This window comes from Equus przewalskii, chromosome 4 (assembly GCF_037783145.1).
Source record: "Equus przewalskii isolate Varuska chromosome 4, EquPr2, whole genome shotgun sequence".
Taxonomy (NCBI): Eukaryota; Metazoa; Chordata; class Mammalia; order Perissodactyla; family Equidae; genus Equus; species Equus przewalskii.
Genome location: NC_091834.1, coordinates 64,844,890 through 64,871,800, shown reverse-complemented (window position 1 = coordinate 64,871,800; position 26,911 = coordinate 64,844,890). Strand labels below are relative to the sequence as shown.

General features: G+C 38.8%; 1 protein-coding gene across 5 annotated transcripts in view; it reads left to right on the top strand.

The window, feature by feature from the left end:
• Positions 1 to 26,911, top strand: part of DPY19L1 (dpy-19 like C-mannosyltransferase 1) — a 103,216-nt gene that overhangs the window by 18,435 nt on the left and 57,870 nt on the right. For all 5 annotated transcript variants that reach the window (XM_070616225.1, XM_070616224.1, XM_070616223.1 and 2 more), the window contains 3 exons: positions 6,296 to 6,416; positions 7,120 to 7,213; positions 26,140 to 26,197. In XM_070616225.1, coding sequence (XP_070472326.1) covers positions 6,296 to 6,416; positions 7,120 to 7,213; positions 26,140 to 26,197 — 273 coding nt within the window. The remainder of the gene's footprint in view (positions 1 to 6,295; positions 6,417 to 7,119; positions 7,214 to 26,139; positions 26,198 to 26,911) is intronic.

The window sequence follows — 26,911 nt, the reverse complement described above, 5'->3', positions numbered from 1 at the left end:
GGCTTACCCAGGAGGAGAGGGAGGAAGGCAGTGATGTCAGTAACTTGTTTTGGCTTCTCCTTTTCCATCCCTGCCTTCACTTGACACATCCCTAAGCATTCTCCAGGGCCAGGCCGCGATGTGACCATCCTCCTTGACTTGGTATGAGGTTCTTCAGTTAAGCACACTTTCCCTGTGTTACCCCTTCTTAGCATGCTGATGTTGCTAGACAGCACGTCACCTGAGGCCAGGGCCGTGGCTGCCTTGGTCTCCGTGGGGATCTCAAGCCTGACTCAGTACCAGCTCTTAGCAGGGATCCCGGTCATTTCTCGTTGAGTGAAAGGAGGAGTGCAACTTCCAGATCAGTGAGTTAGACTGATTGATTAATAAGGAAATAAAGATAGAGGACAGAGAGACGAATAAGTAGCTGCCAAGGTTCAGTGTTTTCTTACTAACATACTGCTTATTGAGTACTTTCTATAACCACGTACACATTTACTTTTACAGAAATGGGATCACATGACACATTTGTTTTATAAATGCCTTTTGTCTTTTAAGAATGTTTACAACACTCTTCCTATGTCATCTTTTCTTCCACAGCATCATTTTTATGGCTATATATACAATCTACCATTGTTTATTTAGTCCATCTTCTATGAAAATTTTGGCTGTTTTCAACTTTTTAAATATTCTAAAGCTGCAATAAGCATCCTTGAAGCTAAATCTTCTCACACATCCTTATGTTTTTTGAACTATAAATTTATTCATGTGAAACTGTTTAGTTTAACAGAGTATATGCTTTAATGATTTTGGTACATGTTGCCAAAATGCTTTCTAGATAGGTTATACTAATTGAAATTCCCACTAGCAATGTATTTTGTTCATTCCTATATATATGTCTATATATACATTTAATTCAATGCTCTATATTGAAAATGCATTTTCACTTTTAAAAATAATTGCTCATTCATGCCCTTTGTCTATATTTCTATTGAAGTTTGGTAAGAGCTTGTTTATTATATGCATGATGTTAATACTATGCTATATGGATAAAACATTTTCTCCAGCTTTTTGTTGGCCTTTTAGCTTTGTGTATGATGTATATGTATTTTTTTCTGTACAGAAATATTGTATCTATCAATTTTTTAAATTCATGGTTTTTCATTTATTCATATATATAACAATTTTCATTCTTTTGTCATTATAGTTATATTTTAGATATTTAAATTTTTTTTATTGTGAATATATATTTTTTTTAATTTTTATTTTTTTCGGATGTACATCATATTTCAAATTCTGGATACATTACATCATGTTCACCACCCAAACGCTAATTATAGTGCATCCCCTCACATGTGACCCTAATCACCCCTTTTGCCCTCCCCCCTCCCCCCTTCCCCAGTGGTAACCACCAGTCCAATCTCCAATGCTATGTGTTTTTTTTTTGTTTGTCGTTTTTATCTTCTACTTATGAGTGAGATCATATGGTGTTTGACTTTCTCCCTCTGACTTATTTCATTCAGCATAATACCCTCAAGGTCCATCCATGTTGTCACAAATGGCAGGATTTCTTCATTTCTTATGGCTGAGTAGTAGTCCATCGTGTATAAATAACACATCTTCTTTATCCATTCGTCCCTTGATGGGCACCTAGGTTGCTTCCAAATCTTGGCTATTGTGTATAATGCCGCAATGAATATAGGGGTGCAAGTATCTTTATGCCTTTGTGTTTTCAAGTTCTTTGGATAAATACCCAGCAGTGGAATAGCTGGATCACATGGTAGATCTATCCTTAATTTTCTGAGGATACTCCAAACTGCTTTCCATAGTGGCTGCACCAGTTTGCACTGCCACCAGCAGTGAACAAGGGTTCCCTTCTCTCCACACCCTCTCCAACATTTGTTGTTTCCTGTCTTGTTAATTACAGCCATTCTGACCGGAGTGAGGTGATACCTCATTGTAGTTTTGATTTGCATTTCCCTGATAGCTAATGATGTTGAGCATCTTTTCATATGCCTGTTGGCCATCTGTATATCTTCTTTGGAGAACTCTCTGTTCAGATCTTTGGCTCATTTTCTAATTGGATTGTTGTTTTTTTTGTTGTTGAGCTGTATGAGTTCTTTGTATATATTGGATATTAACCCCTTATCTGATATGTGGTTTGCAAATATCTTCTCCCAATTGTTAGGTTGTCTTTTCGTTTTGTTGATGGTTTCCTTTGCTGTGCAGAAACTTTTTAGTTTGATGTAGTCCCATTTGTTCGTTTTTTCTTTTGTTTCCCTTGCCTGGCCAGACGTGGGACTTGAAAATATGCTGCTCAGACCAATGTCATAGAGCGTACTGCCTATGTTTTCTTCTAGAAGTCTCATGGTTTCGGGTCTTACATTCAAGTCTTTAAACCATTTTGAGTTGATTTTTGTGCATGGTGTAAGGGAATGGTCTACTTTCATTCTTTTGCTTGTGGCTGTCCAGTTTTCCCAACACCATTTATTGAAGAGACTCTACTTTCTCCATCATATGCTCTTGGCTCCCTTGTCGAATATTAGCTGTCCATAAATGTGTGGGTTTACTTCTGGGCTCTCAATTTTGTTCCATTGATCTGTGTGTCTGTTTTTGTGCCAGTACCATGCTGTTTTGGTTACTATGGCTTGGTAGTATAATTTGAAATTGGGGAGTGTGATACCTCCAGCTTTGTTCTTTTTTCTCAGGAATCCTTTGGCTATTCGGGGTCTTTTGTTGTTCCATATAAATTTTAGGATTCTTTGTTCTGTTTCTGTAAAAAGTGTTGTTGGAACTTTGATAGGGATTGCGTTGAATCTATAGATTGCTTTAGGAAGTATGGACATTTTAACAATGTTAATTCTTCCAATCCAAGAGCACGGAATATCTTTCCATTTCTTTGTGTCTTCTTCGATTTCTTTCAACAATGTTTTATAGTTTTCGGTGTACAGATCTTTCACCTCTTTGGTTAAGTTTATTCCTAGATATTTTATTCTTTTTGTTGCAATTGTAATTGGGATTGTATTCTTAATTTCTCTTTCTGCTATTTCGTTGTTAGTGTATAGAAACGCAATGGATTTTTGTACATTGATTTTGTATCCCGCAACTTGACTGTATTCCTTTATTATTTCTAAAAGTTTTTTAGTGGACTCTTTAGGGTTTTCTAGATATAAAATCATGTCATCTGCAAAGAGTGACAGTTTCACTTCTTTTTTTCCAATGTGGATCCCTTTTATTTCTTTTTCTTGCCTGATTGCTCTGGCTAGGACTTCCAGTACTGTGTTAAATAAGAGTGGTGACAGTGGGCATGCTTGTCTGGTTCCTGTTCCTAGAGCAATAGCTTTCAGTTTTTCTCCATTGAGAATGATATTTGCTGTGGGTTTGTCATATATGGCCTTTATTATGTTGAGATATTTTCCTTCTATACCCAATTTATTTAGAGTTTTTATCATAAATGGATGCTGTATCTTGTCAAATGCTTTCTCTGCATCTATTGAGATGATCATGTGATTTTTATTCTTCATTTTGTTAATGTGGTGTATCACATTGATAGATTTGCAGATGTTGAACCATCCCTGCATCCCCGGAATGAAACCCACTTGATCATGATGTATGATCTTTTTAATGTATTGTTGTATTTGATTTGCTAGTATTTTGTTGATGATTTTTGCATCGATGTTCATCAGTGATACTGGCCTGTAATTTTCTTTTTTTGTGTTGTCCTTGTCTGGTTTTGGTGTCAGGATAATGTTTGCTTCGTAGAAGGAGTTAGGAAGCCTCCCCTCCTCTTCAATTTTTTGGAAGCGTTTGAGAAGGATAGGTATTAAGTCTTCTTTAAATGTTTGGTAGAATTCACCAGGGAAGCCATCTGGTCCTGGACTTTTATTTTTTGGGAGGTTTTTAATTGCTGTTTCGATCTCCTTACTGGTGATCGGTCTATTCAAATTTTCTACATCTTCTTGGTCTAGTTTTGGACGGCTGTATGTTTCTAAGAATTTATCCATTTCTTCCAGATTATCCAATTTGTTGGCGTATATGTTTTCATAGTATTCTCTTATTATCTTTTGTATTTCTCAGGTGTCCGTTGTAATCTCTCCTCTTGCGTTTCTGATTTTATTTATTTGAGCCTTCTCTCTTTTTTTCTTGGTGAGTCTAGCTGAGGGTTTGTCAATTTTGTTTATCTTTTTGAATAACCAGCTCTTGGTTTCATTAATTTTTTCTGGTTTTTTTTAGTCTCTATTTCGTTTATTTCTGCTCTGATTTTTATTATTTCCTTCCTTCTGCTGATTTTGAGCTTTGTTTGTTGTTCTTTTTCCAGTACCTTTAGGTGCACTTTTAGATTGTCTATTTGGGATTTTTCTTCTTTGTTGAGGTAGGCCTGAATTGCTATAAACTTCCCTTGTAGAACCACTTTTGCTGTATCCCACAGATTTTGGCATGTCGTGTTTTCATTTTCATTTGTCTCCAGGAATTTTTTAATTTCTTCTTTGATTTCTTCATTGACCCAATCATTGTTCAGTAGCATTTTGTTCAATCTCCACATTTTTGTGGCTTTTCTGGTTTTCTTTCTGTAGTTGATTTCCAGTTTCATACCTTTGTGGTCAGAAAAGAGGCATGGTATTATTTCGATCTTCTTAAATTTATTGAGACTTGTTTTGTGGCCTAATATGTGATCAATCCTGGAGAATGTTCCATGGGCATTTGAAAAGAATGTGTATTCTGTGGTTTTTGGATGGAATGTTCTGTATATATCTACTAAGTCCATCTGGTCTAATGTGTCCTTTAAGGCGAGTGTTTCCTTATTGATCTTCTGTTTGGATGATCTATCCATTGGTGTAAGCGGAGTGTTAAAGTCCCCTGCTATTATTGTGTTACTGTCTATTTCTCCTCTTATGTCTGTTAATAATTGCTTTATATATTTAGGTGCTCCTATGTTGGGCGCGTAGATATTTACAAGTGTTATATTTTCTTGTTGGATTGTTCCCTTTATCATTATGTAGTGCCCGTCTTTGTCTCTTATTACAGTTTTTGATTTAAAGTCTATTTTGTCTGATACAAGTATTGCTACCCCCACTTTCTTTTCTTTGCCATTTGCGTGGAATAGATATTTAAACTTTTAATTTATCTGGAATTTGTTTTGATGCACAGTGTGGGGCAGGAATCTAACCTTGTGGTTTTTTAGAATGGTCTTCTGTGCAACCTAACACTTGGATGAGTGGTTCATCTTCTCCTTACTGATTTGAAATAGCTTTCTTTATCATGTACAAAATTATTATCCATGTACACTTGCATCTGTTTTTGGACTTTGTGTTTAGTATTGCCTTAGGTTGAGGTCCTGGGAAGCAGGCTGTAAAACAGAGATTTGCATACAGCAAGTGTATTAGGGAGCGCCCTTAGGGGAAACACCTGAAGAGGGATGAAGGAAGCAGGGCGGGGCAAGAGGAGGAGTTGGGCTCTGATGTAGTCACAGCAAACGCCTCAGCCAGTCCCATGGGAAGCTCTAGAGCTGGAATGACCCTGCAGTTGTCCTACTTTGAGTCAAGGGCCCCTGGCCTTTGTATTCCTCCCTATTGACTAGTCAGACATTGCATGCAGTTGCCCTTGGGTAGGGGGTATGAACTTTAGTGAATGTGTTCTCTTTAGCAGAAGGTAGTCCCCATAGAGGGTCTTGGCTGAGAGCTGTCTGCCGCCAACCCTCCTCGCTGCTGGAGGAGTGAGTGCCTCAGCGCTGAAGGGGGATCTGGGTGGCACTCCACAGCTTCCGCCATGGTTACTTTGATGTGCCTGGCTATTCTTGTGTCCGTATCACCCTATTTATTTTAATTATTTACAGTAACAAATTTTAATATCTGTGAGGACATTCTCTTCAGTTGTCTCCTTGTTATTCTTCTAGATAACCGTTCTAGATAGACACTTGGGATTTTGATTAGCAGTATTTTATGTATATGAATTAATTTTAGGGAGATTTTACGTCTTGAAAAATCAGATCTATTCAAAAAAGGCCTAGTATCTTTCTGTTTGTTCAAATCTTCTTTTATATAGCTTAGTAGACTTTTATAGCTTTTGAAAAACACAAATCTTGCATGTTTCTTGTTATATTTTGTTCTTACTCATAGGTGAACAGTTGAAGACTGACCAGTGGAGAATCTGTGTAGGGGATTGGGAGGTTCATTTTACTAGATTTAAAAGTTGCCAAATGGATGGTACAGGAAGGGAGAATTTGATAATTATTGAAATGCCTCAAAAATATTCTAGTAATGAAACTGTTGACGATAATAGCTTTTCTTATGATGTCTCTATTTTTTTTAAACAATAGGTAATCTTAGCCAGCTGGTACCGAATTTATACCAAAATAATGGACTTGATTGGTATTCAAACCAAGATATGTTGGACAGTTACCAGAGGGGAAGGACTCAGTCCAATTGAAAGCTGTGAAGGCAAGTTTCTTTCTATGATATTGGTCTTTATCTGTTGCGGCATAATAAACTTACCCCAAACTTGTGGTATAAACAACAACATTTTATTATGCTGTGGATTCTCCATGTCAGGAATTTGGACAGGGCATAGCAAGGTTGGGTTTGTTTCCATGATGTCAGGGGCCTCTACTAGGCTCAAATGGCTGGGAAGACTGGAATTAACTAGAGGCTGCTACACTTACATTCTGGCCCCTGGGCTGGGCTCAGCTGGGACTGTCACCTGGGACATCTACATGTGCCCTAACTGTGCAACTTGGGCTTTTGTATAGCATGGTACCTCAGGGTGGTCAGGCTTTTTATATGATACTCCAGTTCCAAGTTGGGCACTGCATGGCCTCTTATGACCTAGCCTCAGAAGTCACATAGTATGGCTTCTGCCATCCTTTGTTGAAGCAGTCACAAGCCAACCAGTCTCAAAAGCTGGGGCATGATCCCACACCTCACCAGGAGGAGTGTCTGCAAATTTGCAGCTCTGTTTTAAAACTATGTAGCTACCATCCTGTTCTCATCTGTGTTCCTCAGTAGTGTCATGTGTTTGTATGGGAACCAAGACAACCATTTAATATATCTGGCAACCATTTTCAAAATGAGCACATTTTAATATAAATTGCCAGACACTTAAAGTAATTTATAGTTAGAACATATGTTTTGTTTATTTTTAAAGGATTGGGAGATCCTGCTTGCTTTTATGTTGCTGTAATTTTTATTTTAAATGGACTAATGATGGCATTATTCTTCATATATGGCACATATTTAAGGTAAGACTTCATTGAGAGTATTTTAGTATATGTTTATAATATTATATACTAGAATAATAAAAATAGTGAGATAATCATTAACTTTTCAGTTTTGTAACTGTCAGTTTTAAAATGTCAACTTGTATAAATAAAAGTATTTCTCATTTGAATGATTTCACCTTTGGCAGGGCCAGCCAAACTGAAAATAGTTTTAGAGGCTTAAATAGAGCATGGCGGGGATATTTGATAAATTTTAAGTATTCATAGGCATCTGAGCATAAGCAGTATATATTGTTTACATAAAATATAAAGGAAAGGATCACTTATTATCAGAAGGTGTTAATGGCCCTTACTTTGCTAATGTTATAATAGAAATATATTTTATGCAGATGTTTAATATCTGACCTGATTTGCTTCCTAGTTGAGCAACATTCCTAAAACTAAAAGATTGACAAATTTCCTAAGGGTTTTTATGTTTAGTTTTCTTCTTTGTTTTTTTGGACAATTCACCACAATGTATACTTGAACTATTTTACCATGACAATATCTTTAGAATTTCCTTTTTTACTGCTTACTGATCCTTTGTAGTACAAAAATATGAGCATAGTTATATAATTTTCAATTTGAGTTAATGAGTTTGAAACAGCTATTAGACTGTTATCTTCTTTGCTTTGGAAGTGTGGATTTTCAGTTTAGTACCTTAAAGATCTATTGAGTTCCTTGTGCAGTTTTGAGTATGTAGCAGTTACTTGATAAATATTTGTCAAATGAGGAAGGTATTAGAAGATCAATTTAAAGTATATTTGCGTATAGATTTAATATACTTTGATGCTAATATTTCTGACTTAGTTCTAGGAAAATTCTTTTAAGTATTTTATTGGGGGAGACAAATGAAAATGCATTATTAAAAGATGATGTGAAAATTTTGCTTTTGAAACAAGACACAAATAACTTAACCCAAAGTATTTGGTAATCAGAAGAGGGGGCTGACTTGAGGGAAGGCAAGGCCTTGTATCCTGACGAGCCCAGGGTGGAGAAACTTGGGGGCATCTGTTCATTTTGCTAAGTGCTGCCCATCTGTCTTCTAGATAGCTTTATTACATTTGGTAGATTAGATTTTAAGTAGGAGAAATTAAAATATGGGAACATGACATTACTGCTAAATTGCTGATCTGTAGTTCTGCTACTTTTTTCATTGAAGGAAGAATTTCTAAACATTTATTAAAGTAAACATTCAGCATCCTTTTCCTAATGCTTGTTATAACCATTGTTGCAAAGGCTGAAGGTGCACTATCTGCTGCAGAGAACACGAGTTTCTGGTTTTGGATGAGGGGCTCTTGGTGGTTTGGGCCCCTGACCTGAGATTCCTCAGTCTTCAGGCTCAGTAGTCCCCAGTCGGCACTTTTCTCTTTACGCAGAGATGCATCTTCATTTGTTCAGTCAACGTTTAAAGTATAATCAAGTGGTTTCTTTTTGATCCTGCATGACTGGGTTCTGTGAGTATGGCCATGGGTTGAGATGGGAGATGGCGGTGCTGTGTGTGAATGGAAGATAGACAGCAAAGGTCAAGTGCCCACGGTTCTGGAGGCAGGAGAAATTTGTTCTGTGTGGAGGGGTTTCTTTAGCCCACCCTTAGAAGATCGGAGCATTCTGGACAGGTGGAGGAGGAAAGAATCCCAGGGAGAGAGAGATCCGTTTTACTTGGATGCAGATTATTGAGTGGCATTGTGGAAGATTAAGATTGGAGAGGTGGATGGAGCTGGTTGAAGAAAGACTTAAATGCCAGGCTGGTTTGAAACCTATTCCAAAGCAAGTGAGGGAAATCAGAAATTTGATCAATAGAGGGGAAAGTGTTCAAGACCAGCTATGATCTCAGGAGACCCTTGACTTCCATCTGTCCCCAAGGTCAGCCAGTGACTGCTTCAACACAGTGTCTGTCAAACTGCAGGGCACGACCTCGTAGGGTTTTAAAATCAATTTAGTGAGTGAACCCAGCAGGTTTTTTTACATGAGAAAGAAGAGAATACAAATGTAAATAAGAGTGCACTACATTTAATAAGATAGGTATTATTTAGAGAAACTTCTGTTTGTTGTTTGTTGTATATATGTGTATACACATGCTTGTGCTGTTACAGTGTAAATTTTCATTTCTTATTGTAGTTTTAGTGTAAAAAAAATCTGTAGACTACTGCTTAGGGTAGCACAAGGGAGTGACTTACCTTAGAGTATTTCGGTCTTTCCAAGTAGCTGTTTCTGGCTCTTCTCCCAGCTCCCAGGGCTGCAGCCTATTTCACCTCCACCCACTTTACTGCTTTGTGCCCCAGTGGCCCCTTGGGTGTTGCCTGACTCTTTTACCTATCGGTGGTCTGCCCTCTGGAGCTGCGCTTCCATATAGATGCTGCAGTCATGGCACACATTTTCATTTCTCTGGCTCTCCCTTTGCTCTGTTTTCTAGCTTTTTCTTAATTGTGAATAATCTCTTTAGCCTGGTCCAAACACATCCTAAAATCAAGGTTCTTTCCAGCCCCACTCATCCCCAATTAGGGGTCCAGTTCTTGTGCATTATGGAGCCACTCATATTCTAGAAAGCCTTGACTATTGCCCTGTGCCCCAAGGGCGGGTGTGTAATTATCCCGTCAGTGGTGATCCTGGTTTATATTATGTTAAATGAAGTCTTCTATCACTTCTTTTCTATCAGTTTTTTGTTGTTGTTGCGTTTCTAAATGTTCTTGACGTGAGTATTTTTAGAGGTCTCAACTCAAATTACTAGTTCGTTCTTGATGTTTTTTTCCTTGATGGTTAGTTAGTCACCCTTCTAATTTTATAAAGTGGGATAAAGCTGCAGACTTCTTAACATGTGGGTTAAGAATAAAGAGGGAGATATCTAAAATTGTGTTTAGAATCTTTTTATAAATTGTGTGATGTATTGAGAAATAGAAGTTGAGATTTGTCTAGCAGATTAGAAATTTATAGACAGATTGAGTATGACATTTTTAATCCAGAAGTATATTTGTTTAAAAATAATACAGACATAAGTTTCTGAAGTCAGGTAAGCCAGTCAATTTCAGCAGGGATGGAAGTAGAAGAGAAAGTCGAAAACATAGCCAAAAGGTGAAATGGGGTCAGGCTGCCATCCTCTGACCTGAGGAGATGAAGTAAGATGTTTTCTGCAAACACAGACTGTTCATGATGTATCTCTTTTTCTGGAATTCTCAGTATTTTAGTATTTCTTTAAAACATTTGTTGTTCTTTATTTTTTTAAACACTGTGTTGTTAATTCATAGTTACAGGTGTTTATTGCAGAAGATACCCTGTTTCTCAGCTGCAGACTGACAGTTTCTGGAGGACAGTTTCTTAAGACCCTGAGTGTGAACGTCTCTGTTCTGTAGGGAGGAGGGGACATAAGAGAGTGGTGGGCAGGCACTTAGGAAAATCCCCGTTGCTGCTTTTGTATATATTCCTGGGGAACGAAATTCTCTTATTGATAAATGCGAAAAGCTTTTCTTATTGGACCTCAAGGGCAAATACCGAGCAAGTAATACTAACCCTTCTATTCCTTGTACTTACTTTGATTTTAGTAGTATTCTGGTGTTTGGGGTTCCCTCTAGCTAAGCCATTATTGAGTAAGAGTATATTGGATGGTATATATAGCTATTAATTATTTACCCTTAGGGAGTGGTGTGTTGGTAAATGTTCCAGAGAGCCAGCTCTCTCTGGAAAAAATACATACATACGTACATAAAATCTATTATAAATTTTATTGATATAGAAGATGTGTACAAATAATGACAGGGTTTCTAAACAGGATTTTTTTCTTTCTTTTTGGAAATAGTGCACCAGAAATACTCTGACCAGCTCAAATAAAAGAGGGAGTGCAATGCTGGGATACAGAGGTCTGTGGAATTAGGGACAGGAAACCAAGTATTTGGGCCTCATGAAAGCTGAAATTGGGACTTTGAAAGCCCTTTTAACCAAGAAGGCCTGTTTCTACATATCACCTCTCCGTCCTTCCCCACCTGCTGCTCCATTTGTTTCCCGTCTCTGTCACCTCTCTGATAGAGGCTGTGTGTGTGTATGTGTGTGTATCCATGTCCCAGAGGTGTGTGTAGTTCCTCAGGTAGCTGGTTTTGGTCATTTTGCCTGGCTTTGGAATTCAAAGGAAGTCAAAACAAACCTAGTTTTTTGAGGGTGAATATTTCTATTAGTGGAAAATTAATTTAGGACAGAATTAGTCCCGAAAGAGGGATGTCCATTGGAAGACATGCTTTTGTTTTAAGGCTCAGTCCTCTGTCGGTGTTATAGAGTGTCCCCCTACTTGCTACCATTTAGTTTTTATTGTTGCCGTCCTTCAGTCCATCTGTCTTGGTTCCTGCCATCTGCCTAGGAATACGTGCATCCTTACCCTCCCCTCTCAAAGAACAAAATTGAAACAAGACTCTTTTTTTTTTTTGAGGAAGATTAGCCCAGAGCTAACTGCTGCCAATCCTCCTCTTTTTGCTCAGGAAGGCTGGTCCTGAGCTATCATCCGTGCCCATCTTCCTCTGCTTTATATGTGGGACACCTGCCACAGCATGGCTTGCCAAGCAGTGCCATGTCTGCACCCGGGATCCGAACCAGCAAACCCCAGGCCGACAAAGCAGAACATGTGCACTTAACCACTGCACCACTGGGCCAGCCCCGAAACAAGACTCTTTAGTTGGACTGCCCCTTGGGTTCTCCTTCTCACCCCCTAATCTAGTCTTTAAAACTTCTATAACTTCCTCCACTGCGCTCCAATCTCACCAGTGGTGAGGACATGGTCCCATCCACCTGTCCTACCACCTCATTTTACAATGATTGTCTGGTGACCAAGCCAAGCCATTGTTTTGTTGGTTTGTTTTTAATCTTAGGATGGTAAAATGATGCATAAAATCACCCAGGGTTTTCACAGAGAAGTGCTGTGGCCAACCCAAGAGCCTGTGTCTCTATTTGTTTGTGCTTCGTTTTCTCTTCAGAGTCTCTCCCTGGTTACAGCTGCCACCATCTTTAGAGTTCCTACATCCATCGTTAAAACCATAGCTGAAGGATGGACAAAAATTCCTTTCCCACATTTCCCACATTTCCTGAGACAAGGGAGATACAGCAGAGTCATTAAAGCACTTAGTTCGAGTATGATTTTTTTTTTTTTTAAGATTTTATTTTTTTTCCTTTTTCTCCCCAAAGCCCCCCGGTACATAGTTGTGCATTCTTCGTTGTGGGTTCCTCTAGTTGTGGCATGTGGGACGCTGCCTCAGCGTGGTCCGACAAGCAGTGCCATGTCCACGCCCAGGATCCGAACCGACGAAACACTGGGCCGCCTGCAGCGGAGCGCGCGAACTTAACCACTCGGCCACGGGGCCAGCCCCTCGAGTATGATTTTTAAATCTTGTAATAGAATCTGCCCTTCCCGCTCAGTGTCCTGTCTCAGGGTACCCAGAGAATACCCCGTTTTGGTTTTTAGGCTCTTTCTCATTTGGTTCATTCTAGATTAAGCATCATCTGAGCAGCTGTTTTGGAGAGAACAGTGGGCAGTGAGTTGGGTTGATGACTCATTGCGGGACAAACTCAGCTCATGCCGTGTCTGTCCGTCTGAACTGCCTGGTCCCTCTCCAGTCAGTGCTGCCTACTTGGACTTTTGTTTGCTGTGCTCCGTGGAATACCTTTACTGAACTTTACTGTTGGGGTCTTATAAGACCTGTGAAGTTTATAAGCTATATGAAATTCCTCATTTATGTTTTGTGTATCTTTATGATTTGAGTACATTATCTGCTCTATCACCCATTATCCTTTTTTAAAAAACTTTTTAATGTGTGAAATGTGTCCTGCCTATGGAATTGTATAAAATCTTTATATAACATTTTTAAAGAATAGTAAAGTGAACACCAGTGTACCCATCACAGATTAAGAAGTAAGTCATTATTAGAAGCTTTCGTTCACTTAAAATTCCTCCCTTCTCCCAACCTCAGAGGAAATGACATCCTAACTTTTGGGCTAATATTTTCCTTGCTTTTCTTTATAACTTTACCTCCTATGTATGTATCCTCAAATATGATATATTTTTTAGTTTTGAAAAACTGAGCATCAAGCACAAACCTAGCTGTGTAAGGAAGGGGCAGTATTTCCATTATTAGATGAAAATTTCCAGAAGACGATAGCTGAACAAGCCATGTCTTCACATCCCTCAGTTGCACCACAACTGGTGTGGGGAGGGCGGCTTTCCCTGTGAGGCCTGTCAGGTAAACCTTTGTAATTGTCTGTGGTCCAGTCTGAGAAATCACACATAGGTTTTTAACCAGGAGCGCTACTGCTTAGGACGTCAGTGGGCAAGGTCGTGAGCTACTTCTGGGATAAATGTAGGACTCATTCAGTAGGGGCATCTGGAAGAAATGCAGTGTGGGCCTGGTCCTCAATGTCTAGCAGAAATATCATCAGGCGAGGAGCTATCCCCTGTTTCTCAATTCACCACTGTGTACTCTGGCTCTCAGGAGCATACCAAAGCAGGACAGCTTCTGTGGGTGAAATGGATGCCTTTAGCTGATGCCGACAGTCAGGCAAGTAGGAGCCAAGACAAAATACAGACAAGAATTTGTTCCAGGCTCACCTGGGCATTATCCTCAGGTTCAATAAAACATGAGGATCTTAGGCGTGAGTCCATAGTTGGTTCTGGACTCACTGCTTTCTATTGTTTGGTGACTGTCTGTTATCTTGGCATTTTCCTTCTCCATCCAATTGGGATTTCCTTCATTGCTCTCCTATATTGGATCTCTTGTGCCTCTATCCTATTTGTTCTTGTTTCTTGGTTTATTTTCTCACTTTGGTACATTCTCTAGTAGTTTTTGAGAGTGGTTAGATGGGAGGTAAATTTTTGAGACCTTACGTATTTGAAAATGTCTTTGCCTTCATATTTGATTGATAGTTTGGCTGAGTATTGAACTTTAGATTGAAAATCATTTTCCTTCAGAATTTTGAAGGCATCACACTATTGTCTTGTTTCTGGGGGTGTTATTCAGGCATTCCTTGTTCTTTGGATTGCTGAACCTTTGTGACCTTTTCTCCCCTTTTTCTCTCTAGAAGATTGTAGAATCTTCTCTTTGTCTCCATGATTCTGAAATTTCACAACAATATGTCTTGGTATAGATCTGTTCTCATTTATTATCTTGGACATATGATGGGTCGTTTCAATCTTGCAACTTATGCCCTTCATTTTTAGGAAACTTTTTTGAATTATTTCTTCAATTATTTTGTTCTTTCTGTTTTCTCTTTCAGAACTTCTGTTATTTGGATGTTGCATTACCTGGTCCTCTAATTTTCGTGTCTTTTTCCACTTTTATTATCTTTGCTATTCTACATTCTAGAAAATTTTGTCAACTTTATTTTTCCAACCCTTCTACTGAGATTTTCATTTCTGTTATCATGCTTTTAATTTCCAAGAATTTTTATTTGTTCTGTGAATGTTCCATTCAAAAAATAGTATTTTTGTTTCATGGATTCATTATCTTTCTCTTTGAGGATATGAATGATTTTTTTTCTTCACTGAATAACCTTGGCATCCTCTAGTTTGCTTTTTTATATCTTTTGGGTTCAACCTTCCATGTTGGAAGCTTCCCTTAGATGTCTGGCTATCCTAGGGTGTCATGATTAAGACTAGAGAAGAAAAGAGCTGTATGGAATCTCTAAATTGTGGGTGGAACCTGTTAACATTGAGTTTTTATATAATTTGAATAAATGACGTGGGAAGAACTTAGAGTGACTGCCAGTTCTTTGTTTTGCCTTCAGATATAAAAGAAAATATGAGGTGACAAAGGTCTTTCAGGGTTGTAATGGGGAGGTGAAGTGTTTTATCAGGTTAACTGAAATGGAAGATGATAGAAGAATTTTTAAGAAGTGATTGAGTACGAGGGGGAAGACCTAAATGAGTTAGGAGGCACTGTCTTCTCTGTGAGAACAGAATAAGGTAATGTTTGCAAGGCACTTAGAAGAATGCCTGCCTTCAGAAACTATTTTTTAATTGAATCAAGTGAATAAATAAATTTTTGAAAAAAACCCTTAGGTCATGGTTGCCATATATGAAAGGCACAATAATAGTATATTATTATCTATCACATAAGCTTTATTGACATTTACCAGTTTAGGAAATATTTTTCCAAAGGACTCATCTGAAGCTTTCCCTCTGCAGATTCCAGTCTTTACTTAAGACTATTTGTTTACTGAAGAAACACATACATAGCACTTACTATGTGCCCAGCTCTAGTCTTAGCTCTTTATAGTCATAAACTCATTTGATCCTTATGAGTAACCCTCTGAGATAGGTTAGCTGTTTTATAGAGGAGGAAACTGAGGCACAAGGACATTAAAAAACTTTCCCAAGGTCACGCGGCTAGTCATTTGCAGAGCTGGCATTTGAACACAGGCTCCAGTGTGTGCTTTCAGCCACCGTGTTCTGCTGTCTTGAGATGAATACTTTTGAAATGTTCTTTCCGATAGTAATTCAATTTTCTGCAGCTTTAGTTAATTTATATTTAAAGACCCTGAGTAATGAATAAAAAGCTGTTTATTCCATTTCCAAAGAGATGGTATTTATATTTCATAAAAAAGTTTCATCTAAAATGTTTCAAAGAAAAATGGCACTTTGAAGGATCTAGACTTTGCACTCTCTTTTCTGGAATAGTTAATTTCCTAAAGGTTCTAAAGTTGCCAGGATGTTGCAGTTTTTGTGCTAATACTTCTGTCGGCATTGTTTATTTTAGTTTGACATGTAGAACTTTACTCTTTCTAGTATTGGCATTTATTAAGATCCTGTTCTGCCCCCTTTTTCGTTCTCATACTTGTGATTTTGTAATCATTCTAATAGCTGCTTCATTCATTATTTTTCTTAGAACCATTTTGTTAATGCTTTGCAAATTAGAATGAAAGGAGCATACTGTGTATGATGTTTCTGTTTCCTTGCATGTCTGTCTCAGTGATTGCACGTCTCTCCCCGATTCACCATCCTCCATATAGAATTGTGCCCCATGGTTTTGAATGATCTGGCAGTTTGTAGGGGTTCAGTCTATTTTTTGAAAAGTTTCTCTTCTAATAGTCTCCAAGCCCCAAATCAATAAGATACACTATTTTATTTCTTTTCGTGGTAAATAAGAACATCTATTTTAATGTTGTCTGGAAAACTTTTATGATTTTTTTTTCCTCATATCTCTTTGTCTGACAAATATCAACAGCTTCCCAAATCAGTTCATCGAACAACTTTCTTTCTATTATTGTGTTCTGGAGCTGGGTGTGATACTTATTAGTATGTTTCTGAGCTTAATTGTCATTATTTTGTGTGTACGTACCTGACTGTGGCATTATTTGGCTTTTTGAGGCGACACACAGCAGCCGTCCCTTGCTCCATCTGTCTCCACCACCCACCCATCCATTTGTCCAGAGTAACCACTTTCAGATCTTTGACACCTCAGTGATTCTAATGTGTAAACCAGTAGTCCATGTTTATGTTATGATGACAATATAAATATCGCTCACTGCTCAGTCAAGTAGGGTAAATAATTGTTTACTTGGGAACAATTTTTTTCTTGTAGTTAATAATTGCCTAATATTTTGTTTTCCTTAGTTTTCTGTATACCCATTAATTCCAAGTCTGCAACTGAACTGTAGCATGCTTACTTTTATACTTTGCCAAATGTATAAAATCCATCATTTCAATTCTCCTTCTCCCACCTCCAGGACTTCCCTCCTGTAGCCCTCTGCCCTTCTGGTTCAACCCTGGTCCGGGCGTTCTCTAGGCTCGCCGTACTGCTGTGGTCCTGGGACAGTTGCTCACCACCACCCTGAGAGTTCCCATTTCTTCTCTTGTGTTGGATTTACCATTGCTTGAGTCCTATATTGCCTTCTTTCTTGGTTATTCTTTCATTTGGAGGATCCCATCCTCAGGTAGTTCTCAGGAAAGAGTACATGGAGGTAATTAAAAAAAAAATTTATCTTGCATGTTGGAACATTATTTTACTTTTATACTTGATTGCTGGTTTGCCTGGTTTTGGTAATTTATTTTCCCTCAGACTTTGTTCCCCAGTCTTCTAAGATTCAGTACAGCTTTTCAAAAGTCAGGTGCTATTCTGCCGTCAATTCCTTCTTTATGTGGCTCATTTTTTCCTTCTGGCGGCTTAGGTTCTTCTTTTCCTCTTTAGTGTCTTAAAGGTCATGACGTGGTAGATATTGTTTCATTCTTTTCGTCAGACACTCTGTGGGCTCTATCCATCTGGACTCTTGCCTTCTTCTGTTCTGGGGAAAACTTTTTCCAGTATTCTTTTGATGACTTTCTCTTCTCCATTGTCTCTGTTTCTTGAAGTCCTATTGTTTGAATGTTGGACTCTTGGATTGAAATCTAATTTTCTTAGCTTTTTTCTTCCCTTATTTTTTCTGGTATGTTTTATTGTACCTTCTGCAAGATTTCCAGCTCTCCTAAAGAATTTTGAGCTTGAAATTTTCTTCTGCCTCTTGCCTTGTCTTTGTTAACTCCAGGTCCCCTGTGAATTTGTCTTAGTCTCTGTTTTTCACATTGAAAGCTTCCTCACAGTCTGGTGATCCTTAGCTTGACATTTATATTTAAGAATGAGGTAGCTTGTAAAAGTTGGTTAGAAGGTTGTAAGGTGGTTGGGCCTTACTGACTAGTGTGTTTTATTATTGAATGATCAGATTGTAAGGCACTTTGCTTGGAGAGAGTCAGGCTCCTTTCATCTTGTAGCTCCTTCGTTTACCAGCCTCAGCAGCCTCTACATAGGCCAGCAGACAGGAGAAGAGAGAGTGGAGGAGGCACATCTGATTCTTAACCAATTCAGTGTGGAAGTGACACAGATACCAGTGACAATTCCCCACCCCCCTGCCTCTGGTAAGTGGACATTTGTATATGTGAGGGCCCCAGGGCACTCACCCGGGCAGAGTCCAGTAGTCTCTGTTCCTCTTTCCATTCCCCTATTGCACTGAGGTAGCTTATTATTATTTCTTTTTTTCGAGGAAAATTAGCCCTGAGCTAACATCTGCCTCCAACCCTCCTCTTTTTGTTGAGGCAGACTGGCCCTGAGCTAACATCTGTGCCCATCTTCCTCTATTTTATATGTGGGATGCCTGCCACAGTGTGGCTTGACAAGCAGTGCCTAGGTCCATGCCCAGGATCTGAACTGGTGAACTCTGGGCTGCTGAAGGGGAGGGGGTGAACTTAACTGCTGCGCCACCGGGCAGCCCCCAAGGTAGCTTTTTGACGAAAACTCTAATGAACTTCTCTGCATTTAAGGTCTGCTGCTCAGTATCACTGTGGCCACTCTGATCTGTCCCTGATTTCTTCTTCCTCTTTTGAATATTTCACCTTTCTCTCTCTGTCTCTACTCAGTTTTCCATTGCTTCTCAGCTTTTGTGAGAAAAGCCTGGCCATTCTTTTGTAGACATAACTAGTCATCAGAAAATGCCTTTTCTTCACTTGAGGAGCGGACCAGTCACAGAGAACAACACATTCATCCTCTGATTTTCTGTTCTTCTCTTTTATCTTCTTTGGTCTTTGGAGGTTTGTAGTGGCTTCTTTGATACCAGGAACAATTTCTTTTAAACTACTTTATTTCTAAATATGTTCCAGAAGCCCTGAGGGCCTGGAAGATTAGTCAAGCCTCCCTTTTAATTTTGCTTGATGTCCCCCTTTCTATCCTAAAGTGAATAGTCATAGTTAGTATAACTCATTTTCCTACTCTCTTCTCGTGATCCAACGCAAGTTACCTGTGAAGTGACTCAGTGTTCTCTAGGCTCTGTGGCAGAACAGACTGGCTTTTTATGTGAGCTCTTCACTTCTCCCCAATCCCATACCTTTTAAGGAAAACTTGAATTTCTTATCTTTTTATGCCAATTTTGCTTCCATTGTTTTATTTCTTTTGTTCTTACTTCATTAAAAACATCAAGCATTTACTGTTTATGCAAGCTGGATTTTTGGCTAAAAACGTGTCTTAAGCAGGCTGCAGATTGTACCAGCTCAAACTTTTCCAGCTCCGTGTTTTTTTTTCCTTTGCATGTTGTGTTATCTTGGCCTGCCTGCACATCTTTAATCATTTGGTCTAACGGTTGTATATGAATATTTAAAAGAAAAGCATTTTTCTTCAGTATGCATAAATTGATGAAAGTTATTGGTTGAAAATATTGGAGTCCTTTCTCCCAAACCTGCCCCCTTTTATGTCACTGGCTCAGCAAATGGCTTAACCATACTGTTTGTTGCCCGATTCTGACCCCTTTGAGAGATATCCATGACTTTCCTCTTCAATTACCTCCGAAATCTAAGTAGTCACAAAATCCTATTGGTTTCCTTCTTCAGGATACCTCTGGTGTCTTTGCACCCCGGCATTTTCTCTCCTTGGGACACCCCAGCCTTCTCTTTCCCCGGGACACCGTGGCCTTCTCTCTCACTAAGGCTGCCTCAGCTCTGCCACCAGTCCTGCTCCCCGCCAGGCCATTTTCCACATTGCAGTGTGTGATTTAGTTTAAGGAACTGTGACAAGGACAGTATAGCTGGAGCCCAGGTTTTGGGGTAGGAGGGAGAATAGTGAAAGGAGTCTGGAGGTGTACGCTGTGGCCAGATTCTGCAAGGCATTTCGGACACATTTAGGTATTTGGATTTGCTCCTGAGAGCTGTGGGATGCCAATGAAGGAGTGAGTGGATGCTGTTAGCCTGATTGGGTTAACTTAGTTTTAAAGGTGGCATTACCTCCAGTGTAGAGAATGTTCTGTGGAGGGAGCACGCCTGGATATAGTGAAGCCACGCAGGAAGGTGTTGCAGTTGTCTTGTGGAAGATGGCTGCCTGAGCCAGTGTAGTGGGAGTGGGATGCGGAGAAGTGGATTGACTTCGAGATCTGTGGGAAGCAGTGATCGTGAGGCTTTGTGATTGACAGGTGTTTTTTGTTCGGTAATTTTAGGGGAGCACACGTTTTCACACTGGTGTAATTTTCTCCAGTGGTTCTCAACAGAGAGTAAAAAGCTCGGCATGCCTGTAGGAAGGAGAACAGCTGTGAATTGTGGGGAATGAGTTGGAGTGTTGGGAGATAACAGCTGTGAGGAGGGCAAGTGCGAGAAGCGAGTTCAGGGGCTGATGAAGCTTCCAGGAGTGCTGTCTGCAAGTGGCCATAGAGGAGGCTACTGGCCTCACCTCCAGGCCTTGAGCCATACAAGAGCATGATGGAGTGACGAGGGGAAGTGTTTTCTTGGAGGAGAGTGAGGTTTCCAGGCAGGAGGAGAAGGAAGCATCTGGGTAGAGGCTGGGGGCGCTGGGGAAGGAAGCTCTTCACCGTGGAAGGGAGGCTCGGAGGACAGAGTAAAAGGTCTGGAAGGGGAGTCAAGCACTGCGGTGGTTGGTCACAGCTGGGGCTCCACTGAGCACACGGTGCTGATGAGAGCAGGAGCCCACATCTGGGCTGATAAACAAGGGTAGTAACGATGTGAGGTGTGGTGTGTTTGACCACAAGTTTCAAAAAAACCCCACGAATGCCAGCAGTTTTGATTGGATAGTTTTTATGTTTTCATTTCCTCCTCAGATATCTTTTGACCTTCTGCCATTGGCAAGACTCTGTATTAGGCACTGGCAGCTACAGTGATGAATTGGGAAGTTCACAATCTAGTAAATAAAATATTGTGTCTTGGCCCTGGCAGACAGAGTTAGAGGCATTAATTAGTTGCTTGTAACAGACTGGAAGGACTAAGCTGAGAACTTTTCTCAGGCTTCCTGATTCTCATTCCTCACTTTTACTTTCTGTGTCTTTCCTTAATGCTCCCTAGTACCCACCTTAAGTTTAGGGGAATGTGCTGAGCTCTCAGCCAGGCCTGCTGGGCATTTCTTCATCCAGCTAGCGGGGTGCTGAAGCTTGACATCTCAAACTTGAGCCTGGAATTCTTTTAATTCCATGATTTCCAAATTATTCTCTCATGTTATCCTTCTTAAGCATTTATGTAACAAGAAAACTTGAAGAGTTATTTAATGTTGTTTTCAATTAACTATGATTACTTTTTTTTTTCTCTGAACATTGAACTTTGCATGTTTCAACATTCTTTGGTAACTAGAGGTAAAAACCTTAATGATTAATGAAGCCTATCAAAATGTGATGATTGATTTGAATCCGTCACTTAAGGATGTACTAAAGAAGAAAATTGTAAAATTGTTAAATGTCAGAACTGAAAAGTATTTTTAAGATCTTTTGCATTCTTACCCTCTCATTTTATATCTAAGGAAATAGAGGCTCAAAAGGTGAATGAGGTGTATAAGTAAATGTGGTAGAATTAGCAAACTTAGAATGCTTTAAAATTTGCACAATAGGAACTTTCATATTTTCTAACAGTTGGTGGTAGTATTGCAGAAAAACTTTTTTTTTAACCACTAGGAAATGCTGAAATATCAACTGATCAACTGTAATGGAAATCAGTTTTAACTATTCTGATTACTCCATCTTTTCTGTTTAGCAAACATAAGATGACCTATGTGGTAGTCTCTGAGGGTCAAAGGGAAGGAGGCACATACTAAGGACACTGCTTTAGATTATTGCAGATTACGTCATTTCATAGTGATTGTAACTCAGAGCATTCCTTGTAGATAAGCAAATTTCATTCTCCCCTCCTGGCTCTACAAGGCCTGAAAACATTCCAGAAAATCTGCCTCCCTGGTGAGTGGAGCAGAGCTGGCTGTATTGAGCTGATGCTGGACCATAATCTGTTTTACGGTAACTTGGTGCAGAGCGAGTTTTGTCACACTGGTTCCGCCTTTAGGAAAAGGTCGGGCCTCAGAGCCCCGGCAGTTGAGTGAGGACGGGAGACTTCTTGGGTACACCTATTCCTGAGGTTTGGTCAGGAAACTGGATTAATGACTCTTCTGTCCTTGTCCTCTCTTTGCTACCATCCCCATCCCTATCTTTTTACTCTGCCATTAACAAAAACTAAGGTGATAACATTTCAGTTTTGACTTCTCTTTGTTCCAGGGGATTTTTAAGAGTGAATTTTACATTAAATTCCCAAAGTATTGTTTTTGCGTTTTTTTTTTTCCATCTTTCTTGTGTTTTAGGTTATTTTGGATTTCAATCAGAGAATGAGGTTTCTTTGCAGCCAGATGCACCAGGGACATAAAAAAATAATATATATTCTCTTTATAGTCAAAATACTATATATAGTCATAAAATTGATCTTGTTGATTATTTCATTCAAATCCTTATTATGTTTCCTTTAGCTTATGTGACCTGCCAAATTCTGAAAATGTTAAAATACTCTACCATGATCAGATTTTATCATGTTCTTTTATTTCTAGAAGTTTTAACTCTAGGTACTTGATTGCTACATTAATCCATAAAATTTTTATCCAAAGAAATACAATTAGAATTGAATAAGTGCAGAGAGACAAACTATCCAACTGAATGATCAGACTTACCATCATATAAATGACAGTTCTTTCCAAATTATATGTAAATTTAGTGACATTCTGATCAGAAACCCAACAGTTTTTTTTTTTTTGAGGGAGGGGCACTGGTTAGAATTACATAAAAAAAATCTTAAAAATACGAGTAGGGGGCCAGCTTGGTGGTGCAGTGGCTAGGTTCGTGTGCTCCGCTTTGGTGGCCTGGGGTTTGTGGGTTCTGATCCTGGGCGCGGACCTAGCACTGCTCATCTGGCCACACTGTGGCGGCGTCTCACATAAAATAAAGGAAGATTGGCACAGATGTTAGCTCAGTGACAATCTTCCTCAAACAAAAAGTTGAAGATTGGCAATGGATGTTAGCTCAGGGCCAATCTTCCTAACACACAAAAAATCAATAAATAAGAGTGGTTGGGGGTGGAGAACTTTCCTTATCATGTGTTAAAATTGCTATAATGCTATAGTAATAAAAATAATGTGATACAAAAACTATAGAATTAAATCTATTGGCTAGAATAGAACAGATTCTAGTATTGTAAGAAATTAATATGGGATAAAGACTGAATTTCGTTTCACTGGGAAAAGAAATATTTGATAAATAGTATTAGCATAGTTGCCTATTTCAAAGAGAACAAAATTAGGACTTTACACATACGTTTCTATGGATGAAAGATTTAAGTGTAAAAAAACAATGATCCTAGAAGAAAGTTTAGAACACTATATCATTTTGACATGGGGAAGACCTTCACAAACAAGACAGGAAGTGCAGAAGAAATAAAGGAAAATATTGACATTTAACTACATAAAATTTAAAATTTCTTTCTGGCAGAATACACCATAGATTATATCAAAGGCTTTGTCACACATATGACAGTCAAAAAGTTGATATCCCTAACCTTTATAGGGAAACAGACAATCCAATAGAAAAATGAACAAGAATGTGAACAGGCAATTCACAGAAGAGAAAGCTCATACTGTCAAAAAACCCCACTAAGACAATGCTCTGGACAAGTCGGCAGGAAATACAAGTCAAATAACAATGAGAAAAATGTTTCCATCTTTCTGATGGGCAAAATGTAAAAGGGCCTGGGCACACCTGGTGCTGTGTAGAGAAACAGACCCCTTGTATACTGTGGTGGGTGTGGACTGGCATAGCATTTTCTGGAAAGTTCACATTCTTTGGCTTGGCGGTCTCACAGTTAGATCTATCCCGTAGAAATAAAAGCACCAGTGTTTACATGTGCAAGAATGTTTATTTTAACATTTTTTTTTATTGTAGCAAGAAACTGAAAAATATCTGTATAATATCTGTGTAATAGGGAAAGGGCTGAATAAATTGAAGTACATTTTGTACTATGCAATATTTGGCATCCATTGAAAAGAATGCCTTGGGTTACATGTATTGATTAGGAATAATCTTCATGATAGATTAATTAGAAAAGGAACACATTACAGAGGGATGTTAGTATGATTACATTAATATATATATTTTTATGGGTATAGAGAAAGATTTGGAAGAATGGACACATAAATGTTATTGTTGATTATCTTAGGTAAATAGGATGGAGGAGGGTGACAAGGAGGAAACCAATTTTTAAAATATGTAGACCTCTGTACTTTTTGTCTTGTTAGAATAAGTTCAAAATATTAAAATTTATTTTTTTATTTATTTAACCCATAATCCACTCTTAATCTTTCTAATGTTTCATCATTCGCAATGAAGCCTGGGCTTTGCCTGTTTGCTGGTCTTTTGAAGCATGTGTGCTGCGCCTCTGAGGAGAGAACCCTGCCTTCTGATCCCTGGCCTCTCCTGCTTTCTAGCTCCTTTATCTGTCCTTCATTTTTGTGATCTATCCCTTCAACCACTTTCTGGCCAATATGCTGTTTCTTTGCCCCTTTATATTTCATTTATGCCAGTCTAGCTTGATAACTCTTGGAGAAAAATCACACAGTCCTACCATTTAATGTCTCTCTGAATTTGTGGTCTTCAACTTCAGTTGGTCCCTTACAGATGTGTCTGCAGCCCTTCTGTTTCCCTTGTTACAAGTGGTATTTCAGATACCTCCTTTTTCTCAAACCTTTAGCTCTGCCACCTCTTCTCTTGAGCAGCAAGTGGCTGTGCTACCTGCCACTAAACGTGCAGATTTCACTCTCTTGTGCTAAGGCTAACTGACCTGTGCTGGGGACCCAGCCCTTCCTGTCTCCTCCTGGGTGGAGGTGCTTGTGACACGTATTATCCCCGCTCTTTCCTGTACTTCCTCTTTGTTTCCTCATTCACACGTCCCCAGGAGTAAGTGTAATGGCCTAGAAGACCTACGTCTGATTCTTTGTTACCTCTCTGTTATACACATACTTGTTGGATGGGTAGAAGGAAGGAAGGATATTTGAGTAAAATAATGAGAAAGCAGCATGAGCTAAAGAGAGTAAGATGATTTCAAGAGTAAAGATAAAAGAAATGATGGAACAAACCCGAAAACAGCCTTACTTTACCCTACCCAGGGGCTTCTGGCCAGACAGGGAGGAGAGTGGGGGATATGTTTTACTCTTACTGAGCAAATGAAGGTTTAGTTATTAGGCCTGCCATGCTATACCATTGTGACTCTCAGCTAGAGTTATAAGCCTGACGGTCATATTTTGGTATTTGTGTTCTATTTCACAAGTTTTTGAAAACAAATGAAAGATAAAACTTTATCTGTACCCTAGTGTTCCCCAAGTGTGTTCTGTAGAAAAGTAGCTTGGGGATAGGGTTTGAGAAATACTGAATTAGTTAAATCTTTGATGTGTTCAGGTGCTTTGTGAATTACCAAGAACAAGAGACAGTGTGGTGTTTTCCAACTTTGTGACCATAAAGCCCTTTTTTTTGTTGTTTTGAGGAAGATTAGCCCTCAGCTAACATCTGCCACGAATCCTCCTCTTTTTTTGCTGAGGAAGACTGGCCCTGAGCTAACATCCGTGCCCATCTTCCTCAACTTTATATGTGGGACGCCTGCCACAGCATGGCTTGATAAGTGGTGCGTAGGTCCACGTCCGGGATCTGAACCGATGAAGCCCAGACCGCCAAAGCAGAGTGGGTGAACTTAACCACTGCGCCACCAGGCCAGGCCCCATAAAGCCCTTTTTTGCACTTCTCCCTTCCCTTTGCTGAATGTATGTCATGTGTCCCAAATAAACAGAAATAATACACAAATAAATATGTGGTACTAAAGAATTAAAAATAGAAGAAGGATCAGGTTGCAAGATGCACAGTAACGTGACTATTACGAAATTTTTATTCCCTGTCCGTTTTTGTGTTTTCTGTACATTTTGAAGATGGAAAATGATTTTTAAAATATGAAACTTGTTTTGACTAATGATATTTTAGAGGAAATAAGCTGTCTCTCAAATAAGCATAGTAGAGTCCTAGTGTGGCTGAAACTTTTTGTAGCACTGGAAGGTTATCATGTTATTTCAAGGTTTTGTTAGGATTGACCTGGATTTCTGTTATTCGAGTTAACGTTTTCTTATCCTCTTTTCCAGCGGTAGCCGATTGGGAGGCCTAGTCACAGTGTTGTGCTTCTTTTTCAACCACGGAGAGGTAGGTAGTCACCAAATGTCTTTAAAATCTTTAGGGGATTTAATTTCCAGAAATCCAAATTTCTTTTTTAGGAGTCAGTCAAATATTTTTAGAAATTTTAGATTTTACTTATAGACATACAGGTTTCTTCTTTAAATTTAATTTCTTTAAATTTAATCTATAGTAGCATTTTTCAAGTGTTTCATCTTATTTTGATTCAAATTTTAAACACTACCATTTATTTTAACTTTTCGTGACCATTATATCTTGTAGGTGATGTATCTTTTAGTGATTTGAAGAAATAGTGGGTCTGTATCAATTCTTTATATAATTTAAAACTGTGAAAGCTTATGTTTTGGTTATAATAGAAATAAGCCAGCCATAGATATAGTGTAACCTCCTTGTGTGGGGATAACTTTTTGTTGTAGGAGCTAGATAGAACATTTCTATTTTAATGTATTTACATTAAACTTTGATATACTTTTAAGTGTCCTTTGCAGAATATTTTATTATACCTATAAATTTGCACATATCTAAAGGCTTTCTAAAGACAACGGTATTGTAAAAAGCATAGACTCAGAATCCAGGCTACCTGTGTTCAAATACTGGCTCTGCCATTTAGTGGCTTTGTGACCTGGGCAAGTCATTTAGTTTCATTTTCCTTAGTTTCCTCTGTAAATGGGTGTAATGACGTTACCCATCTCATGGGATTATTGGGGAGATTAAATAAATTCA